The 19,834-nt window shown below is 40.4% G+C and overlaps 4 protein-coding genes across 4 annotated transcripts in view; all 4 read left to right on the top strand.

The window, feature by feature from the left end:
* The first annotated feature begins 658 nt into the window (after positions 1-658).
* Positions 659-5,137, top strand: LOC145659211 (protein NDRG1-like). The gene is made up of 13 exons (XM_081720356.1): positions 659-912; positions 1,024-1,144; positions 1,582-1,644; positions 1,758-1,818; positions 2,172-2,258; positions 2,737-2,823; positions 3,369-3,472; positions 3,578-3,628; positions 3,729-3,780; positions 3,906-3,953; positions 4,130-4,165; positions 4,254-4,305; positions 4,538-5,137. The coding sequence occupies exons 1-13, from the start codon at positions 849-851 to the stop codon at positions 4,651-4,653; spliced, it is 942 nt and encodes a 313-aa protein (XP_081576482.1). The 5' UTR covers positions 659-848; the 3' UTR covers positions 4,654-5,137.
* Positions 5,138-7,227: 2,090 nt separating this feature from the next.
* LOC145659210 (protein NDRG1-like) lies at positions 7,228-11,714 on the top strand. Its single transcript, XM_081720355.1, has 13 exons — positions 7,228-7,481; positions 7,593-7,713; positions 8,152-8,214; positions 8,328-8,388; positions 8,742-8,828; positions 9,307-9,393; positions 9,939-10,042; positions 10,148-10,198; positions 10,299-10,350; positions 10,476-10,523; positions 10,700-10,735; positions 10,824-10,875; positions 11,108-11,714. The coding sequence occupies exons 1-13, from the start codon at positions 7,418-7,420 to the stop codon at positions 11,221-11,223; spliced, it is 942 nt and encodes a 313-aa protein (XP_081576481.1). The 5' UTR covers positions 7,228-7,417; the 3' UTR covers positions 11,224-11,714.
* Positions 11,715-17,331: 5,617 nt separating this feature from the next.
* LOC145659209 (polymeric immunoglobulin receptor-like) lies at positions 17,332-19,003 on the top strand. The gene is made up of 3 exons (XM_081720354.1): positions 17,332-17,638; positions 17,748-18,056; positions 18,591-19,003. The coding sequence occupies exons 1-3, from the start codon at positions 17,332-17,334 to the stop codon at positions 19,001-19,003; spliced, it is 1,029 nt and encodes a 342-aa protein (XP_081576480.1).
* A 60-nt stretch (positions 19,004-19,063) lies between these two features.
* The window catches only part of LOC145659208 (homeodomain-interacting protein kinase 2-like), a 92,711-nt gene continuing 91,940 nt past the window's right edge, over positions 19,064-19,834 (top strand). The window contains exon 1 of the mRNA XM_081720353.1: positions 19,064-19,104. Within this exon, the coding sequence (XP_081576479.1) occupies positions 19,064-19,104 (41 nt within the window). The remainder of the gene's footprint in view (positions 19,105-19,834) is intronic.

Genomic DNA, 19,834 nt, shown 5'->3' with positions numbered 1-19,834 from the left:
TTCTAAATTGGAACTGCACAGCCTAATATCCAAATAAGTCTGTACTGAATCTCTGTGACCAAAAGGAAACGACCCTTACAGTGGCACCAGCAATGCAGACGGTATTCAGACAGGGAATCGATTTAGCGAGGAATATTTGCTCGTCAACTTTTGGGATAATGGCAAAAAGGGTAGGTTGAGAATACTTGTTTAATACTACCTTACAACCAAGTTTTATCTAACTTTGTACTGAGAATTTTTGCTTCTTAACCCCCAGGCCCTCTATAACCCTCTATTGGAGGATGATGAAGAAACATCTGATGATGCCTTTTGTATGGACCCGTTGTGTCCGGTAAAATAAGGCTGTATTTTCAGACATTGAGTACTGTTAATAGAATAAAGTCTATGGGATGGATCTTTTCACATCCAGAATGAAATGTTACCACTCCAAAATCTATTTTTCTCTGTGTTTTGTCTGAAGGATTTTAAGGGGGCATTTTGGGGTCAAGTTGTGGTAAGTAGCACTACCTTTTCACAGATGTTTCAATAGGCTAAAGCTTTTACCCATAAAGCATGTTTTCAAGCACTGTCATGTGTCTTCTGAGTCAAACATGATCTTTTGTAAACAAATTAACTTGGTTAATGATAAATAATAAATAAATGATTGACATTCCTCATGATAAGAGGCTCATTCCACAGAAGTAGTTCTAAGTGTGACAGAGTAATGTCCTGACACACAAAACCACTGCAGTGGAATCAGACCTCTTTTTAGAGGTTTTTCTTATACATCTAGACCTAGACCTTTATACTCCACCTGGGTCTTATAGGAGGACAATGTGGAGACCCCCTTTGGCACTGTATGCTGCACCATGGCAGGTATCCCCAGGGATAACCGACCGGTCATCCTCACCTACCATGACATCGGAATGAACCGTAAGACTCTGATACTGTTGCTTGTGGCACGTAGCTGATTGCTCTAAAGTCTAAAACTTAGCATAAGCGTCATTTATTGTGTTGTAATGACCCTGGAATGCATGTCTGCAGACAAAACTTGCTTCGACGTTCTTTTCTATGATGAGGACATGCAGGAAATCATGCGACACTTTGCCGTGTGTCAGGTCAACGCTCCTGGGCAACATGAGGGTGCCAGCACCTTCCCTGCAGGGTGAGCGTGAGTGCACCATATGCCACAATGTTCTTTCAGGGGCTGAAAGACATTCCAAGGTTAAATCTAATCTAAAATGTGACCTTCAGCTACCCCATACAATTTTTTCCAGAATGTATATTTATCAGAACCTACTCCATAGCCCTCCGTCTGCCCTCAGACCACTCCTTCCTGGCAGTCAGACAGGACGACTCTATGCCATGGTGTTGGTGCCCACCTAAACTAACATCTGGAGGCCCTGACTGTCAGCATGTCTAGCTGGCACCGGCTTGTCATGCACCAGGGTTTCTTTCATGAACTTTTTTCTTAGCGTTCATATGCTACATTGATGGCTGTGGCTCCAAGTACATCATAGCTAGGTTTAGCAGGTTCAAATCCTGAAGAATCAGTGGCGTCCCTTAGAATTATAACTCACTCAGGGCAATTTTTTCCTGTAGAGTCACATATCCCTCAATGGACAAGCTCTCCGAGACCCTCCCAATTGTGCTCAAGCATTTTAAGTGAGTGAACCAGATTAGCCATTTACTCTGAGATTAAACTGTCAATCCTTGTTCTAATCTGAAACCTTGCGCTTTAATGGTTTAAAGTTATGTACATTTTTTTCTCTCCACAGAATTAAGAGTGTTATTGGAATGGGTGTTGGAGCAGGAGCAAACATCCTCACACGGTTCGCTGTGAGTTGTAGCACTGTCTTTCTTCCCAATAGATTTTAACACAATGATCAAACAAGGATTACTCCTTGGTGAAATTCTTGCTTTGTAACAAAGTGTTGATACTTGCAGCATAATCCTAATCATTACACTGTCAAGCTAGCTAGACATCAACTCTCCAGAATACTGACACTTCACTATTGTTCCTCTGCTTGCACATGTAAAGAAACCTTTTTCTAAGTGCAATGTAAAGTGCAAGAATGCCAAATATGGAGACTCTTAATTGCTCATTTAACTACAACAGTTTGACATATAGTAAGTAATTTTGCCCTGAAGGTTTATCTCCCTTTGACTGCTCATGCATAAATGTCTTGCAGTTGAAGTACCCAGACTTGGTTGAGGGCCTTGTCCTGATGAACATTAATGCTCAGGCAGAGGGCTGGGCAGACCGGGCAGCATCCAAGGTATCACAGTCTAATGCAATAGTAATTATCATTCTGTTAACACCCTGCTTAAACATCACGATCCCTGTATCTCTACAATTATGTCGTTTAGCTGGTCCCACCTAGCGTCCATGTCTATGGTTTCCCTGTCTCATGTCTTTTGTTTTGCTTTACTTCCTTGTTGTGGTTCCGTTGCTTAGTTTCATTTTCTTTGCTCCTTATTATTTGCACCTGTCTTGTTTAACTCTTATTACTTCATGTATTTAAACCGTCTTGTTCCCTGTGTCTTGGCTGTTCACTGAATCCATATAACTTTCAATGTGATAACAAATAGTTCTCAGCATATTACTCTTAGTTTTCTGCAGTTTCCAGTTAACCTTTCATGCCAATCATATGGTGACAATCGACCCTATATTTTTATTCTTTTGGGATCCTTAGAAAAGTGTCAAGCCTCTTTTAATAAAGTAATGTATTTGATCAAAGCTTATGTGTACTCCAGCCACTAAAGATCAACCCACACTTTCCACAGATTTCCAGCTGGGCCCTTGGTCCCCCCAGTGTTGTCATCTCCCACCTGTTCGGTCAGGTACGAAATAACGCCTAAAATGAAATGTATATTGTATGTATTATTGAGCAGTACTTGTCAACCCAGTCCTTGTGATACATCTGACATCCCACATTTTCCCTCTATCCCAGCTCCTGACAACATCATCCTAGCTCCTAAACCAAGCCATTAGGAAAATGAACACCTGGTACAGGTGTACTGGGCTGGGTTAGAATAAACATGTGGGCCATTTCATGTGTACTGTGGACTGGGTCACTAAACACTGAACTAGAATATTTAAAAGTTAAATGCCTTATTACTAAAGATGAGTGTTCCAAATGAGCTGTCCTGAATTTAGACTGTGTCCTTTTCGTAACTAAAGAACCAGATGCCTACATTATTGTCCATCAAAAGGTCAACAATGTTGTTTTTTTTTTACATATTCTTTTTATTATACATTTCTGTCTCGAGTGCCTGTGCAGACTGTGCATATAGAGGAAGAGACATTTAATTTCATATTCACATCAAGTTTTGATGTTTTGTGACTGATTGCGTCTTGGACTGACTCCTTTATGGCACCGTGGCAGGAGGAGATTAAGAAGAAGGCAGAATTTGTAAAGACCTTCCATCACAACATCAGCAAAAGGATTAACCAGACCAACCTTCTGCATTTTATGAAGTCCTACAACAGGTATGACTGACATCTGCATTCTATGGAATCTTCTGAGCTCTCTGCTTCTAGACTTGTTTGTCATATGAACAGCTCCCAGTCTTATTAGATCTGATCAATTTTCAGCCGAAGTAAACTGAACATTAAGAGAACTTCTCTGGGTAGAAAGACTCTAAAGTAAGTGAGAAACTGTTTCTCTTTTATCCTTATTCCATGTTATTTTTTGATGTAAAATGCCCCTGTGCCACCACATGCCTGAAAGGTTTTGTTGCTGTAGGTGTCACACTCTTCTGGTGGTAGGAGATGACTCTCCTGTGGTGGATGCTGTGGTATGTACAGCTTGTTTTACATGCAGAAGTTTAAAAACAACATTCAAAATCCAACCCAGCATTCAAATCAAACTTCTATATGTACCTGGGAGCCTGCGTGCAAATGTTTGTGTTTTCTGTCGTAGGTTGACTGCAATTCCAAAATGAATCCCTCAAAGACAACCCTCCTCAAAGTTAGTGACCTTCAAACCTCAGCAAAGCAATACTTAAAATGTTATGTTTTGCTTTTTTTATTTGACTCTCATTATAAATGCAGAAGTCATTATATGTCACTGGGGGCTTATAAATCATGAACGTTGTGATGAACTTGTGGTGAATAACATTGTCCTTCATGTTGTCCCTCATGAAGATGGCTGACTGTGGAGGTCTACCACAGCTTGATCAGGTCTGTCGTTACCCATTAAAATAATGCTCTTGCATTCAAACTGAGTGATGCACTGTGTAATCTATTGTGTCCTGTTCTTACCTTATAGCCTGGCAAGCTGGCAGAAGCCTTGAAATACTTCATTCAAGGACTGGGCTACAGTAAGTAAATACTGTAAACACACTGTCAAAAGGTTGAAATTAAAAATCGTTCAGCCTCTGCGCAATGTAAAACCCATAAATCCAGTTTAGAAAAGTTCATTACTGCCTGTTGTAGACCTTCAGGCTTTCACAACTATCTTTAAGTTATGCATGCTTTCTAAATGGTGCAGTTAAGTAGGGACCTTGAGCTATGTTACTTCACCTTGTCCTTCTGCTTATCTGCCTCTGACAGTGTCTTCTGCAGGCATGACACACCTGTCTCATTGGCACCCCACCTTCTCCACCAGAATGGCATTCTTCCACCCCTGGGCCATCACTTCCATGGAGAGCACCTCCAAGCAACGCTGAAGATGAGGCTCTCCTACCCGCTGCTCCATCCCAGTGTTGTCATGCTTAGTTCGGCTCCATTTCAAATAAAAAATACTCTAAATTGAGGGACCATTGATGTGTTGGTGTTAGTGTTTGTGTGTCATTGTCCCAGTGGACTAATTTAGACTTGCACAAAAGGAAAAAAAAAAAACCTAAATGATAAAAAGCTGTTTAAAATGTTTATACTTATCAGGCTCAGTGTTGTACCTTTATTTAGTAGCCATAAAAAAGTTGATGTATAGTACATCAATCAATGTATAACACTTTTAGTACTTAGTATATGAATCAATGTATAATATTTGGACTGTTTTAACACCAGTACAAAAGTTTAATATAATAAAGAAATAATGCACTGTGATTACGTGTGGCGGCCCGAGTGCCGTAGGGCGAGGGGCAGGACGCACAGACTCCACCGACTGGGACGAACATTTATTAACATAAATGACAGCGGCACTCACGTATTAGAAACAATAAACATGGACCTGAAACAAATGAAGTTAAACAAACATATAACACAAGAATACATCTAACATAAACACGTTACATTCAGACATTACACCGACAATGACCAACACCCTGTACACTTTAACACGGGTTTATATACATTGAGACGAACAAGGTGCAGGTGTGGTTGCAAACACAGCCCTCCCACTGAACGTGGCAGGCCAAACCACATGACTCGGGGGAGGCTAACATTCCATGACATTATGCTTCATCTTGTAAAAGCTTTACATGACTGACAATTTCAGCTTTTTCAGAGGACCTATTTAATTCTTTCTTACATTGTACTTCTTTCCATTCCTAGTCTAATCTTGAAATAAATTTACTTTTAATGGAAGTCTTCATAATGTGTGTTTCAGGTTATGCAAATACTTTGGGAGTAGTTTAAATCAGTCAATCTACTGAATTCCCCACCAACAACAGTATGAATAATTAATTGTCATTTACATTTATAACTTTTAACATACTAGCAGCATGAGTTTCATGAATTTGTACTTCATTAACTTTTTGTATCACATTATTTCATTACTGTTGTAATAGTAAAAATTCAATGGTAATAGGGCACATTGATTTGACACAGTTCAATGGCATTAAACTGCTATTAAATGAGTTCCAGTGAAGTAACTTGCTACTTGAGTATTCTTGTAACAGATACTTTCTTACTTTTTCTTAAGTAATAATTTAAATGACTACTTTTACTTCTACTTCAGTAGTTATTATTTTAAAGTAACAGTAATTTTACTTGATGACAGTTTTGCCTACTCTACCGACCTCTCTCTGTATTACAGTTAATGTCTTGATCTTTATCAAAAATCCATGTAGTGCCTGCATGGAGGGACTTCGTGTTGTATTGGAAAACTGTAATAAATGTCTGTATAACTGTACCCATCTTTCAGCTACATACTCAGCTGCCGCTAAAAATAGGGATTTCACATATTTTTTAAACTTTTGACTTATTTTCCCAATGACCAAAATGTCAGCGCAACCCTGTAGTAACATCACAATGTCTATGACGTCACAATGGCTACGACATCACTACATCTATTTTAAAGGTGAGCGCAAGCATCTATATGTTATTTCACTTGACACACTTCAGCAGTTCAAAGGTTGGGAGACAATAGGGTGAATTAAACCTAACCATAGGTGGTGGATTACTACTGAATTTTACAGAACAAGGTACAGTGGAATCTTTAGTCTCTTAGGGATCATTTTGATGCATTTCAAACAGAGAAGGTCTGTCAGAAAAACAGCTGTAACATCCAAAACATACTTCATCAAGCATTAAAAAGTGGCATGGTGTTCTTGTCATATAGATTTTAGGGAATCTGTCATTAAACTGCTCAAAAGTATTTTAGTGATGTCATAATATTACTATTACAGGAGAGCTGCAAATATTCTAAATTGGAACTGCACAGCCTAATATCCAAATAAGTCTGTACTGAATCTCTGTGACCAAAAGGAAACGACCCTTACAGTGGCACCAGCAATGCAGACGGTATTCAGACAGGGAATCGATTTAGCGAGGAATATTTGCTCGTCAACTTTTGGGATAATGGCAAAAAGGGTAGGTTGAGAATACTTGTTTAATACTACCTTACAACCAAGTTTTATCTAACTTTGTACTGAGAATTTTTGCTTCTTAACCCCCAGGCCCTCTATAACCCTCTATTGGAGGATGATGAAGAAACATCTGATGATGCCTTTTGTATGGACCCGTTGTGTCCGGTAAAATAAGGCTGTATTTTCAGACATTGAGTACTGTTAATAGAATAAAGTCTATGGGATGGATCTTTTCACATCCAGAATGAAATGTTACCACTCCAAAATCTATTTTTCTCTGTGTTTTGTCTGAAGGATTTTAAGGGGGCATTTTGGGGTCAAGTTGTGGTAAGTAGCACTACCTTTTCACAGATGTTTCAATAGGCTAAAGCTTTTACCCATAAAGCATGTTTTCAAGCACTGTCATGTGTCTTCTGAGTCAAACATGATCTTTTGTAAACAAATTAACTTGGTTAATGATAAATAATAAATAAATGATTGACATTCCTCATGATAAGAGGCTCATTCCACAGAAGTAGTTCTAAGTGTGACAGAGTAATGTCCTGACACACAAAACCACTGCAGTGGAATCAGACCTCTTTTTAGAGGTTTTTCTTATACATCTAGACCTAGACCTTTATACTCCACCTGGGTCTTATAGGAGGACAATGTGGAGACCCCCTTTGGCACTGTATGCTGCACCATGGCAGGTATCCCCAGGGATAACCGACCGGTCATCCTCACCTACCATGACATCGGAATGAACCGTAAGACTCTGATACTGTTGCTTGTGGCACGTAGCTGATTGCTCTAAAGTCTAAAACTTAGCATAAGCGTCATTTATTGTGTTGTAATGACCCTGGAATGCATGTCTGCAGACAAAACTTGCTTCGACGTTCTTTTCTATGATGAGGACATGCAGGAAATCATGCGACACTTTGCCGTGTGTCAGGTCAACGCTCCTGGGCAACATGAGGGTGCCAGCACCTTCCCTGCAGGGTGAGCGTGAGTGCACCATATGCCACAATGTTCTTTCAGGGGCTGAAAGACATTCCAAGGTTAAATCTAATCTAAAATGTGACCTTCAGCTACCCCATACAATTTTTTCCAGAATGTATATTTATCAGAACCTACTCCATAGCCCTCCGTCTGCCCTCAGACCACTCCTTCCTGGCAGTCAGACAGGACGACTCTATGCCATGGTGTTGGTGCCCACCTAAACTAACATCTGGAGGCCCTGACTGTCAGCATGTCTAGCTGGCACCGGCTTGTCATGCACCAGGGTTTCTTTCATGAACTTTTTTCTTAGCGTTCATATGCTACATTGATGGCTGTGGCTCCAAGTACATCACAGCTAGGGTTTAGCAGGTTCAAATCCTGAAGAATCAGTGGCGTCCCTTAGAATTATAACTCACTCAGGGCAATTTTTTCCTGTAGAGTCACATATCCCTCAATGGACAAGCTCTCCGAGACCCTCCCAATTGTGCTCAAGCATTTTAAGTGAGTGAACCAGATTAGCCATTTACTCTGAGATTAAACTGTCAATCCTTGTTCTAATCTGAAACCTTGCGCTTTAATGGTTTAAAGTTATGTACATTTTTTTCTCTCCACAGAATTAAGAGTGTTATTGGAATGGGTGTTGGAGCAGGAGCAAACATCCTCACACGGTTCGCTGTGAGTTGTAGCACTGTCTTTCTTCCCAATAGATTTTAACACAATGATCAAACAAGGATTACTCCTTGGTGAAATTCTTGCTTTGTAACAAAGTGTTGATACTTGCAGCATAATCCTAATCATTACACTGTCAAGCTAGCTAGACATCAACTCTCCAGAATACTGACACTTCACTATTGTTCCTCTGCTTGCACATGTAAACAAACCTTTTTCTAAGTGCAATGTAAAGTGCAAGAATGCCAAATATGGAGACTCTTAATTGCTCATTTAACTACAACAGTTTGACATATAGTAAGTAATTTTGCCCTGAAGGTTTATCTCCCTTTGACTGCTCATGCATAAATGTCTTGCAGTTGAAGTACCCAGACTTGGTTGAGGGCCTTGTCCTGATGAACATTAATGCTCAGGCAGAGGGCTGGGCAGACCGGGCAGCATCCAAGGTATCACAGTCTAATGCAATAGTAATTATCATTCTGTTAACACCCTGCTTAAACATCACGATCCCTGTATCTCTACAATTATGTCGTTTAGCTGGTCCCACCTAGCGTCCATGTCTATGGTTTCCCTGTCTCATGTCTTTTGTTTTGCTTTACTTCCTTGTTGTGGTTCCGTTGCTTAGTTTCATTTTCTTTGCTCCTTATTATTTGCACCTGTCTTGTTTAACTCTTATTACTTCATGTATTTAAACCGTCTTGTTCCCTGTGTCTTGGCTGTTCACTGAATCCATATAACTTTCAATGTGATAACAAATAGTTCTCAGCATATTACTCTTAGTTTTCTGCAGTTTCCAGTTAACCTTTCATGCCAATCATATGGTGACAATCGACCCTATATTTTTATTCTTTTGGGATCCTTAGAAAAGTGTCAAGCCTCTTTTAATAAAGTAATGTATTTGATCAAAGCTTATGTGTACTCCAGCCACTAAAGATCAACCCACACTTTCCACAGATTTCCAGCTGGGCCCTTGGTCCCCCCAGTGTTGTCATCTCCCACCTGTTCGGTCAGGTACGAAATAACGCCTAAAATGAAATGTATATTGTATGTATTATTGAGCAGTACTTGTCAACCCAGTCCTTGTGATACATCTGACATCCCACATTTTCCCTCTATCCCAGCTCCTGACAACATCATCCTAGCTCCTAAACCAAGCCATTAGGAAAATGAACACCTGGTACAGGTGTACTGGGCTGGGTTAGAATAAACATGTGGGCCATTTCATGTGTACTGTGGACTGGGTCACTAAACACTGAACTAGAATATTTAAAAGTTAAATGCCTTATTACTAAAGATGAGTGTTCCAAATGAGCTGTCCTGAATTTAGACTGTGTCCTTTTCGTAACTAAAGAACCAGATGCCTACATTATTGTCCATCAAAAGGTCAACAATGTTGTTTTTTTTTTACATATTCTTTTTATTATACATTTCTGTCTCGAGTGCCTGTGCAGACTGTGCATATAGAGGAAGAGACATTTAATTTCATATTCACATCAAGTTTTGATGTTTTGTGACTGATTGCGTCTTGGACTGACTCCTTTATGGCACCGTGGCAGGAGGAGATTAAGAAGAAGGCAGAATTTGTAAAGACCTTCCATCACAACATCAGCAAAAGGATTAACCAGACCAACCTTCTGCATTTTATGAAGTCCTACAACAGGTATGACTGACATCTGCATTCTATGGAATCTTCTGAGCTCTCTGCTTCTAGACTTGTTTGTCATATGAACAGCTCCCAGTCTTATTAGATCTGATCAATTTTCAGCCGAAGTAAACTGAACATTAAGAGAACTTCTCTGGGTAGAAAGACTCTAAAGTAAGTGAGAAACTGTTTCTCTTTTATCCTTATTCCATGTTATTTTTTGATGTAAAATGCCCCTGTGCCACCACATGCCTGAAAGGTTTTGTTGCTGTAGGTGTCACACTCTTCTGGTGGTAGGAGATGACTCTCCTGTGGTGGATGCTGTGGTATGTACAGCTTGTTTTACATGCAGAAGTTTAAAAACAACATTCAAAATCCAACCCAGCATTCAAATCAAACTTCTATATGTACCTGGGAGCCTGCGTGCAAATGTTTGTGTTTTCTGTCGTAGGTTGACTGCAATTCCAAAATGAATCCCTCAAAGACAACCCTCCTCAAAGTTAGTGACCTTCAAACCTCAGCAAAGCAATACTTAAAATGTTATGTTTTGCTTTTTTTATTTGACTCTCATTATAAATGCAGAAGTCATTATATGTCACTGGGGGCTTATAAATCATGAACGTTGTGATGAACTTGTGGTGAATAACATTGTCCTTCATGTTGTCCCTCATGAAGATGGCTGACTGTGGAGGTCTACCACAGCTTGATCAGGTCTGTCGTTACCCATTAAAATAATGCTCTTGCATTCAAACTGAGTGATGCACTGTGTAATCTATTGTGTCCTGTTCTTACCTTATAGCCTGGCAAGCTGGCAGAAGCCTTGAAATACTTCATTCAAGGACTGGGCTACAGTAAGTAAATACTGTAAACACACTGTCAAAAGGTTGAAATTAAAAATCGTTCAGCCTCTGCGCAATGTAAAACCCATAAATCCAGTTTAGAAAAGTTCATTACTGCCTGTTGTAGACCTTCAGGCTTTCACAACTATCTTTAAGTTATGCATGCTTTCTAAATGGTGCAGTTAAGTAGGGACCTTGAGCTATGTTACTTCACCTTGTCCTTCTGCTTATCTGCCTCTGACAGTGTCTTCTGCAGGCATGACACACCTGTCTCATTGGCACCCCACCTTCTCCACCAGAATGGCATTCTTCCACCCCTGGGCCATCACTTCCATGGAGAGCACCTCCAAGCAACGCTGAAGATGAGGCTCTCCTACCCGCTGCTCCATCCCAGTGTTGTCATGCTTAGTTCGGCTCCATTTCAAATAAAAAATACTCTAAATTGAGGGACCATTGATGTGTTGGTGTTAGTGTTTGTGTGTCATTGTCCCAGTGGACTAATTTAGACTTGCACAAAAGGAAAAAAAAAAAACCTAAATGATAAAAAGCTGTTTAAAATGTTTATACTTATCAGGCTCAGTGTTGTACCTTTATTTAGTAGCCATAAAAAAGTTGATGTATAGTACATCAATCAATGTATAACACTTTTAGTACTTAGTATATGAATCAATGTATAATATTTGGACTGCTTTAACACCAGTACAAAAGTTTAATATAATAAAGAAATAATGCACTGTGATTACGTGTGGCGGCCCGAGTGCCGTAGGGCGAGGGGCAGGACGCACAGACTCCACCGACTGGGACGAACATTTATTAACATAAATGACAGCGGCACTCACGTATTAGAAACAATAAACATGGACCTGAAACAAATGAAGTTAAACAAACATATAACACAAGAATACATCTAACATAAACACGTTACATTCAGACATTACACCGACAATGACCAACACCCTGTACACTTTAACACGGGTTTATATACATTGAGACGAACAAGGTGCAGGTGTGGTTGCAAACACAGCCCTCCCACTGAACGTGGCAGGCCAAACCACATGACTCGGGGGAGGCTAACATTCCATGACATTATGCTTCATCTTGTAAAAGCTTTACATGACTGACAATTTCAGCTTTTTCAGAGGACCTATTTGATTTTTTCTTACATTGTACTTCTTTCCGTTCCTAGTCTAATCTTGAAATAAATTTAATTTTAATGGAAGTCTTCATAATGTGTGTTTCAGGTTATGCAAATACTTTGGGAGTTGTTTAAATCAGTCAATCTACTGAATTCCCCACCAACAACAGTATGAATAATTAATTGTCATTTACATTTATAACTTTTAACATACTAGCAGCATGTGAGTTTCATGAATTTGTACTTCATTAACTATTTGTATCACATTATTTACATTACTGTTGTAATAGTAATAGTAAAAATTCAATGGTAATAGGGCACATTGATTTGACACAGTTCAATGGTATTAAGTACCCAATGCTCTGCTTTGAAGAAGAAGAAGTACAACATTGAATTATTTTACTGCACTTGTACTGCATATTTTCAATGTATTTACATCATTTTAGAGAATGCCATATTAAGGAATAAATAAATAAATAAAGTTTATTTACCTGCTATTGTTCTTACGTCCACTGAAGTCCAAAATAATCTTTAAGGCTCTAGGTTACTTAATAGCAAATACATTTCTGTGGTATTCTGATTTATTTTCTACTTGAAAGACAGGGAATATTCTGATGTCTTTATTAGTAACTTTAATGCACCTAATGCACCCTTTTGGGGCACCCTAAAACTCTGACTAGTATTACGTGAGTAATCGCTCTAGAGCAGGGAATTGAAGATAACAGGATAATTGAGGAAAAAAGGGGAAATTTTGTTTTTTTTTCTAAAATGAATGATGTAGCCAGCGATATGAAGCCCACCCAGCCTGTTTCACTATTTGGTATCTATAGGCCACCACGGCCCTACTCAGAATTTATTAAGGAATTTTCAGATTTCCTTTCTAATCTAGTCACTTTTGTAGAAAGAGCCATTATTTTTTGTGATTTCAATATTCACCTTGATAATGCCCAAGACCCTTTGAGATTGGCCTTTAGCTGTATATCAGAATCAATTGGTTTCATCCAATGTATAAGAGAACCCACACACTCTGATGGACATGCGCTTGACTTACTATTGACATACGGTGGACACGGAGAACATAGTCAGACTACCCCAGTCGGATGCCATCTCAGACCATTCCTTAATTTCATTTGAACTACATACAAGCCACAATATAATAACCTCGCCTCGCTATCATAGCAGACGCACGATCACATCAGCCACTGCATCCCCTGTAGATTCACACACTGTTCTTTATAAAGGCATCTCTCACAGTTTAGTTACATGTAACATTTTAGCTTTTAAGCATGTAGCCACCTTTCCATATCCTTTTCTAACCTTTAAAGGGAGATGTTTCTAGCATCACCTTTGACCACATTTCCATACTTTCAAATGCAATAAATTCTTTACAAGAGGTGGTCCCTGTTATTACTGAGGTAATAACATGCGTGTTTACAGGGAAAAGAGGCCTAACAGTGCATTGGACAGATTAATAACATAAAACATAAGGGAGTTTAGAGATTCTGTGTCCTTTCAGAATGACTTGCATACAGGGCTTCAGGCTTCAGTAAAGGATCCTGCGTAGGCTTTTGGTGGACGTCAGGGTAAGATATATGAACTCTCCACCAGGCTCAGGACCATATAGAAAAACAATCTTCTTTAGGACAAGGCTAATACAAATCTTCTCTTGGAATGTAGTGGTAATGGCTTCCAACTGGTGTGGGTATTGAATAGCAGTTTGCATATATTGACTACTGTGTGGTTCAGATGTAATGGTGGTGAATGCAAACACTAATATGTAAAGGAAGGTGGGGTGAATACATAACCACTTCTGAAAAGTGTATAAAAATATGGGTTCTCTGTTTGACAGTTAGACCTTCACGAAGGGTGCCTCAATAATGCTTGTTAAGGTTAACCGGCAATAAAGGATGGGACCAGCTATTCTCTTTAACTAATTCTGAAGGCTGACTCTTCATGTTATGTTTGAATGTTTAACTTTAAAACTAACTGACTGGGTATTTAGGAACGACATTACTTTCCAAACTTCATTACTACTTTTCATCCCTTCTCATACCTTTCGGTTTCTACCCTTTATCATCTTTGTTAGCTGCACAGCAGGGGCAGGATATTGGTGGAATCCTGCAAGGCATTCCAGCACTCTCTTACAAAACTATTAAAACTGTTTTTTGCCATATCCATATAAGATATCTCAAATGTGTATAGAATGTAGGTAAGCAATTCTGCTTCCTCCATGGTGCAAATTTGGTATAGATTGAATAACCCTATTTATAATCTTCAGTAGCATATAAGAAATCCAGATCCTCAAATAGCCACATTAGAAATTGTAATTTGGTACAATTTTAAATGCTTGTCTATCACAGGGTAGACTTAGATTGAGACACCATGTTTGACAATTGTATTCGAAACCACCATACCTAGTAAAATTTACTGGGCTCAACCAACCCTTGTAATTGCACATCTTCCTACATCTCACAAGGGACAACTTTCTGGAGGGACATTACTTCACATAATGTCATTCCTTTAATCTAGCATCTTAAACACTGATGATGGGTTTACTCCAGCTACACAAGCTAATGCTAACACTTGCTAATGTCCTCTTTTCTCAGGCCTGGTGTACTTCCTCCTTTCTAACAAAAGGCCGTTTAATCCTGTCAATGATTTGTGATACCCAGTTTGTTTTCTTTGTATCATCATTTTAAAATCAAGTGAAAATCTAAGACTTACAATAGTACACTTACATTGCTTTAGGTAGTTTGGTTAATCAGCCTTGGTTACTACCAAAGAGCTGCACATATGTAATCATGATGTCAGGACATCTCAAGGATTACACTATGAACCGGATGGACAAGTTGACTTGTGGAATTGATCACCTGCAAGTGGATATTACAGTAAACCTGGACTGCATGGATAATCGTTTGTGCTCTTCAGGACTATGACATCAGCCCCAGCCTGAAGACCAAGGGGGGAAATTTAGGTACCATGCCAATCCAGCAGATAGCAGCACCATCATCACCGCATTGAGCAAACTTGCATCAAATGGAAGAAAGAGGGTGTGCCTAAAAGCAGGTGGAATTCAGGTGTCTTAAATACCCTGATCAACAGACCTTTACTCTCTCCCTGGTTTTTCCTCCATCAAGGTTAGACCTAAAAGAGGGGCTTTGTCATCTCTCTCTCAGATACTTTCTTCACTCAGCACCATGTGGACAGTTAACAGCAAACAGCTGAGAATCATATTTCTCCATTTAATTGATCCAAGAGATGGTGGAATCTAGACTAACGTCTTGTTACCACCCCGTCTAGGCTATGGCACCGTACCAAGGAAAAAGAATGATAAACGGCTAAAGGAATGGAACATGCAACTGTTAAAGAGTAACAGAAAGAAACATAAGCACAAATGGTAGACTCTTTTTAGTGTATTGTTGTATAATACAGAAGTTACAAATAAACACACTGGTGCAATTTCTTCTGAAGTGACCCAGGCCAAAACAATAAATAAGACACACACCAGCGAAAGAAAATTGAGGTCCAAGCAGGGAAAAGAAGGTCATACACACAAATGATACAATTACAAACAAGCCAAAACCGACTGCTGAACTAGCTGCCACTGCCGCCACCCCCGCTGCCGCCAACTGCCTCACTGCCTCCAACAGCCTCACTGCCTCCCTCCTCTTCTGCCTTCGGGAGGGGCCTTTATATAGGAGTGGCCAGGAGTGGCCAGCAGGCAGGTAGACCTGGGGAGGAACAGAGCAGAGTCAAGTTCAGAAAAGGTGAGGAAACCTGGCACCGGATCTGGATTCTGAGATACACCTGAGATAGACACACGCTTACAGACAGAAATCTGATCAACATTACCACAGCAACAGGTTCACCAAATTTCTTCAAGCAAGCTTGCAAATGCGGTCAGTTCCCTCCTGTTAAACTGCGGATGGAACTCATATTCCCAGCATACCTTGACGACGTCACATTTTATCAACAAGAAACCAGGGGTGGAAATTCCCTCCTAATTGTAGACAAACTGAGTGAGGATGACCAACTGAGATAATCACCAAAAATCATCAACATGTGAGACTTTTACATCTGGGCATAGTTTATAGTCGGGCATATCTGGGCAAAAGTATATAGGTTACATTTAGCTGATGCTTTTATCCAAAGCAACTGAGTACAACTTGAGCAATTGAGGGCCTTGCTCCGATGCCCAACAGTGGACCTTGATCCAACAACCTTCTGATTATAACTCAAGTAACTCAAGTAACAGCTGCCACTGCTTGAATTAAACAGTAAAGTTTAATCAAGATCCTAGTACTTTCTTGAAAGTATTTGGGCTTGGTGTACATACCATTTTGTTTGGATAATCTTAAGTAATATTTGTACAGACTGGAAGTTCTTTTTCCTCTTTGCATACAATCTCTCTATGTCTTGCTTTTTACTAGCAAACATAGGTATCATCATGTCACTTCAATAGGCACAGACACATTGACCTTATTGTTCAGTTAGTAAACCTGCCATTACCCTTTGTTCTAACATCATGTGAGAACAAGCCAGCTGAGCTCATTAACATACAGTCACATTGCTGTTTAAATTCTGCACCATTTTATTGCTGGCACAATAGCATGTCCGCCTCCTTCTCGCTCTCGCGAGCGTGTACCGACCTGCATGAAAGCATTCGCTCTCCTCTCCTTTTACATACTCACACACATAAACACATGCTCGCTATATTTTAGCTTGTTTTTCTGTAAATATACAGATTGTTTATGCTATTGTTTGTGATTTAGAGTAGTTGCGTTAATAAATGTATCATTTATTCTCACCAAGTTGTCTGTCTTGATATCATTCAGATTGTGCTTGTTGCCAATATCCTCAAACAAATGACTGTAATTTAAATCTTTCAGGGATCAAATCATTAATGTTACTTTCTTTGTTAAAAATGAAAGATTGTGATTTCAATATTTGAGATGATTTAATGGGACTGATTAGTGTGTCAAACCACTACAGTGGGCCTGTCCCTCTTGCTGGGCGCCCAGCGCACTGTGACAGCATGACTTTAAACTTAGCAAACAGGAACTGTTTGGATTGCTTCAACCACAGTGGCAACAAGACTAAAGATATGTGAGGAGGCTTCTCAAATAAGCTTCTCACTTTATTCAACATGAATTGGCATTTCATTTTCGTTTTCATCATTTGATGTAAGTTATTTTCTATGCAATACTACAATATATACATTGTTAGTTTTTTTTTTTTTTTTCATATGTAGCATTTTTTAATTCCTTAGCAGAAACAAGAATTCTTGTGTTCCAGTAACAGTGGTGCTGGGTTGTATATGCAGGCACTGAGAAATGGAATTGGTCACAGAAGCAGTTAAGTCTTCAGAGTGGAGCATCTGTCAACATCTGAAATATAAACAACATAAGAAATACTGGTGCTGTGAGCGTGTAACAGCATTCAATTACTGCACGATTATGGCATATGCCAACAATACAAACAAGAAAGTGACAGTAACTGATAACCCAGCTCAGAGTCTCTTTACTGTCACTGTGAGGGATCTACAGGAGAGAAACACTGGAGCATATTGGTGTGCAGTGGAGATTTCAGGAATATTTCAACCAGATGTCAAAACACAGCTATATATCACTGTGAAATCAGGTATTACAAATTCTTTATGAATATTGAATATTCAGTTTAGTGACATTTCTCATATTGCATATATTTCATCCATACATATTCATACAAAAGTGCCTTTCTTTGTTTCCAGCTCCTGCTGTGTCTGTGACCAAGAGCAGAGTGAGTGGAGAGGAGGGGAGCAGCGTCAGTGTCCAGTGTCTCTACAGCGCTGCATATAAGAAAGAGGCGAAGAAGTGGTGCAGATCTATAGACTGGACCTGCTACACAGTGGGGAGGACCAACACATCCCAGAATTCAGCAGTGCAGATCAGTGATGATGGGAAAGGCACCTTCACGGTGTTGATGACTGGACTGAAGAAGACTGATGCTGGCTGGTACTGGTGCTCCACTGGAGGTCTAGAAGTTCCTGTTCACTTTGACGTCACTGATGCACTTGCAGGTATATTGTTTTGTATCTAATCAATTAAATGGTGTAAAAATTATTAATGTTGTTTAACCTTTAAAAGATGACAACAGTGATTAAAGAAAGAAAAAAAAACTATGCATAGGGTGCCTTATTAGATTTGGTTATGTCACGTTGCAGCCCCGCCCCTCCTCAAACGTCTTGGTGTGTACGTGTGTGTGTTCGTCCATGTCGCCGCGCCCTTTCGTGTCGTCCACCTGTTCTGTATTATGTGTAATCCTCGTGTGTGTGTATATATGTCTCTTGTGTTGTAGTACGTGTTGTTGGTGTTTGAACGGTGTTTAGTGAGGTGTGCGGTGTTAGATGTGTCGTCTGTGTTAAATAAAAATGTGTGTTTGAACGTGCCCCTACTCCACATACTGTTAGCCTCGAATCATCACAGAAACACCAACCAAAGAAGGATGCCTGGGAAGGGCAAGAAGAAGGGGAAGAAGGGGAAAAGACGCACTTCCCCAAATAGTGCCTGCAATCCCTCCGTGCTCTTGGGTACCCTCCTGACTCCTGCTGCAGAAGAGCGTGGTCTGGGGGCAGAGGTGGAGGAGTCACACGGGATTACGTCTGACCATAATGACTGGTATAACTATTTCCAGTCCTCGGAGTCGGACACCGCGGACTTTTCCTGTACCAGGGTGAGGCCATCACTCATCCTGTCTTCGCTCCATGGGATCACAACAGAGCAGGGACCTGCTGGGTACTACGGAGACCTACCTATTTATGAGGACAGGTACTTGGAGGTGGAATCCGCAGAGTCCTACATGGACCTTACAGAGGGATATGCGGAGTATGGCGAGCGAGGGGAGTGCCGTAACGTCACCCTAGAGTCAGACTTGGGGTCGGATCATGAGGAGGACCCGTCGATGGAGGTGGAGGAGGTACCTCAGGGGAATCTAGGCGCTCTGGAGTCAGCAAGCAGCCCTGGGTGACTGGTGGAGAGATGGCATCATCAACAGAGGAGGACATTCCTCCCCCTAGGGCGAGGACCTATGCCTAAGTCTCGGGGAGGTAAAAAGGCAGCGGCACCGAGGTCTGCTCTGCCGGGGTCTGGCAGGGTCACCAGGGTCTGCTCCAACACCTGATGGTGAATGACATCTCAAAACTATTCTTGAACGTACTTTTTCAGATTTGAATTCCTTACTGAGAAGTTTGAAAGAACTTAGGAGTCGTTGTTGAGTTACGAAAAAATGTGTCTGGAGTGTGAATGGCCATCATAACTTGCGTTTTTCATCGGAGCCTTGCTCACTAAAGCTGTTATTTTAACTAAGCCTACTCGCTGGTTGAGTTAGCTAGACAGGCAAGCTTGTTAAGGTTTAATTCCCGAAGTTTGGGCCCTGCTGTCGGCTTGTATGTCGACACGTAGCCCCCAGGAGAGAGAGTTTCGCCTGGTTTGGGCTCCTACGCGACAGCAAGGATTGTATTTTGCACTGGAAAACTTAAATCAGATTGTGAGCTAAGAAAAGGGGGAGAGAGACAAGTACTCATGCATGTGAGCACACAGCTTGACAACATGGAAAAAAGACACCCAACATGCAGCAGGAGTGGCTAAAGCCATACAGAAAACAACGCATCTGGTAATGGGACATCCAATCACGGTACTAACCACACACAGTGTAATAGCATACGTGAACTCACAAGCCTTCACCTTGACAGCACTAAGGCAACAGAGGATCAGCAAAATTTTGGAAGCACCACACATCACATACACACATGAAGGAATCAACATGGCAGACATGATGGGAGGAGGAGAGCCTCATCAG

This window comes from Electrophorus electricus, chromosome 9 (assembly GCF_041902795.1).
Source record: "Electrophorus electricus isolate QZ-2024a chromosome 9, ASM4190279v1, whole genome shotgun sequence".
Taxonomy (NCBI): domain Eukaryota; kingdom Metazoa; phylum Chordata; class Actinopteri; order Gymnotiformes; family Gymnotidae; genus Electrophorus; species Electrophorus electricus.
The sequence above is the reverse complement of the archived record's forward strand: the minus strand, read 5'-3'. Positions and strand labels throughout refer to the sequence as shown.

What these genes read in the sequence shown, in the direction of transcription:
- LOC145659211 (XM_081720356.1), top strand. Translation starts at nt 849, where the DNA reads ATGGCAGGTATCCCCAGGGATAACCGACCGGTCATCCTCACCTACCAT. An exon ending in ATTGTGCTCAAGCATTTTAA is followed by an intron (nt 1,645 to 1,757) that starts GTGAGTGAACCA and finishes TTCTCTCCACAG; the next exon opens with AATTAAGAGTGTTATTGGAA. An exon ending in CATTCAAGGACTGGGCTACA is followed by an intron (nt 4,306 to 4,537) that starts GTAAGTAAATAC and finishes TGCCTCTGACAG; the next exon opens with TGTCTTCTGCAGGCATGACA.
- LOC145659210 (XM_081720355.1), top strand. Translation starts at nt 7,418, where the DNA reads ATGGCAGGTATCCCCAGGGATAACCGACCGGTCATCCTCACCTACCAT. An exon ending in ATTGTGCTCAAGCATTTTAA is followed by an intron (nt 8,215 to 8,327) that starts GTGAGTGAACCA and finishes TTCTCTCCACAG; the next exon opens with AATTAAGAGTGTTATTGGAA. An exon ending in CATTCAAGGACTGGGCTACA is followed by an intron (nt 10,876 to 11,107) that starts GTAAGTAAATAC and finishes TGCCTCTGACAG; the next exon opens with TGTCTTCTGCAGGCATGACA.
- LOC145659209 (XM_081720354.1), top strand. Translation starts at nt 17,332, where the DNA reads ATGGAATTGGTCACAGAAGCAGTTAAGTCTTCAGAGTGGAGCATCTGT. An exon ending in ATATATCACTGTGAAATCAG is followed by an intron (nt 17,639 to 17,747) that starts GTATTACAAATT and finishes CTTTGTTTCCAG; the next exon opens with CTCCTGCTGTGTCTGTGACC. An exon ending in CGTCACTGATGCACTTGCAG is followed by an intron (nt 18,057 to 18,590) that starts GTATATTGTTTT and finishes CTCCTGCTGCAG; the next exon opens with AAGAGCGTGGTCTGGGGGCA.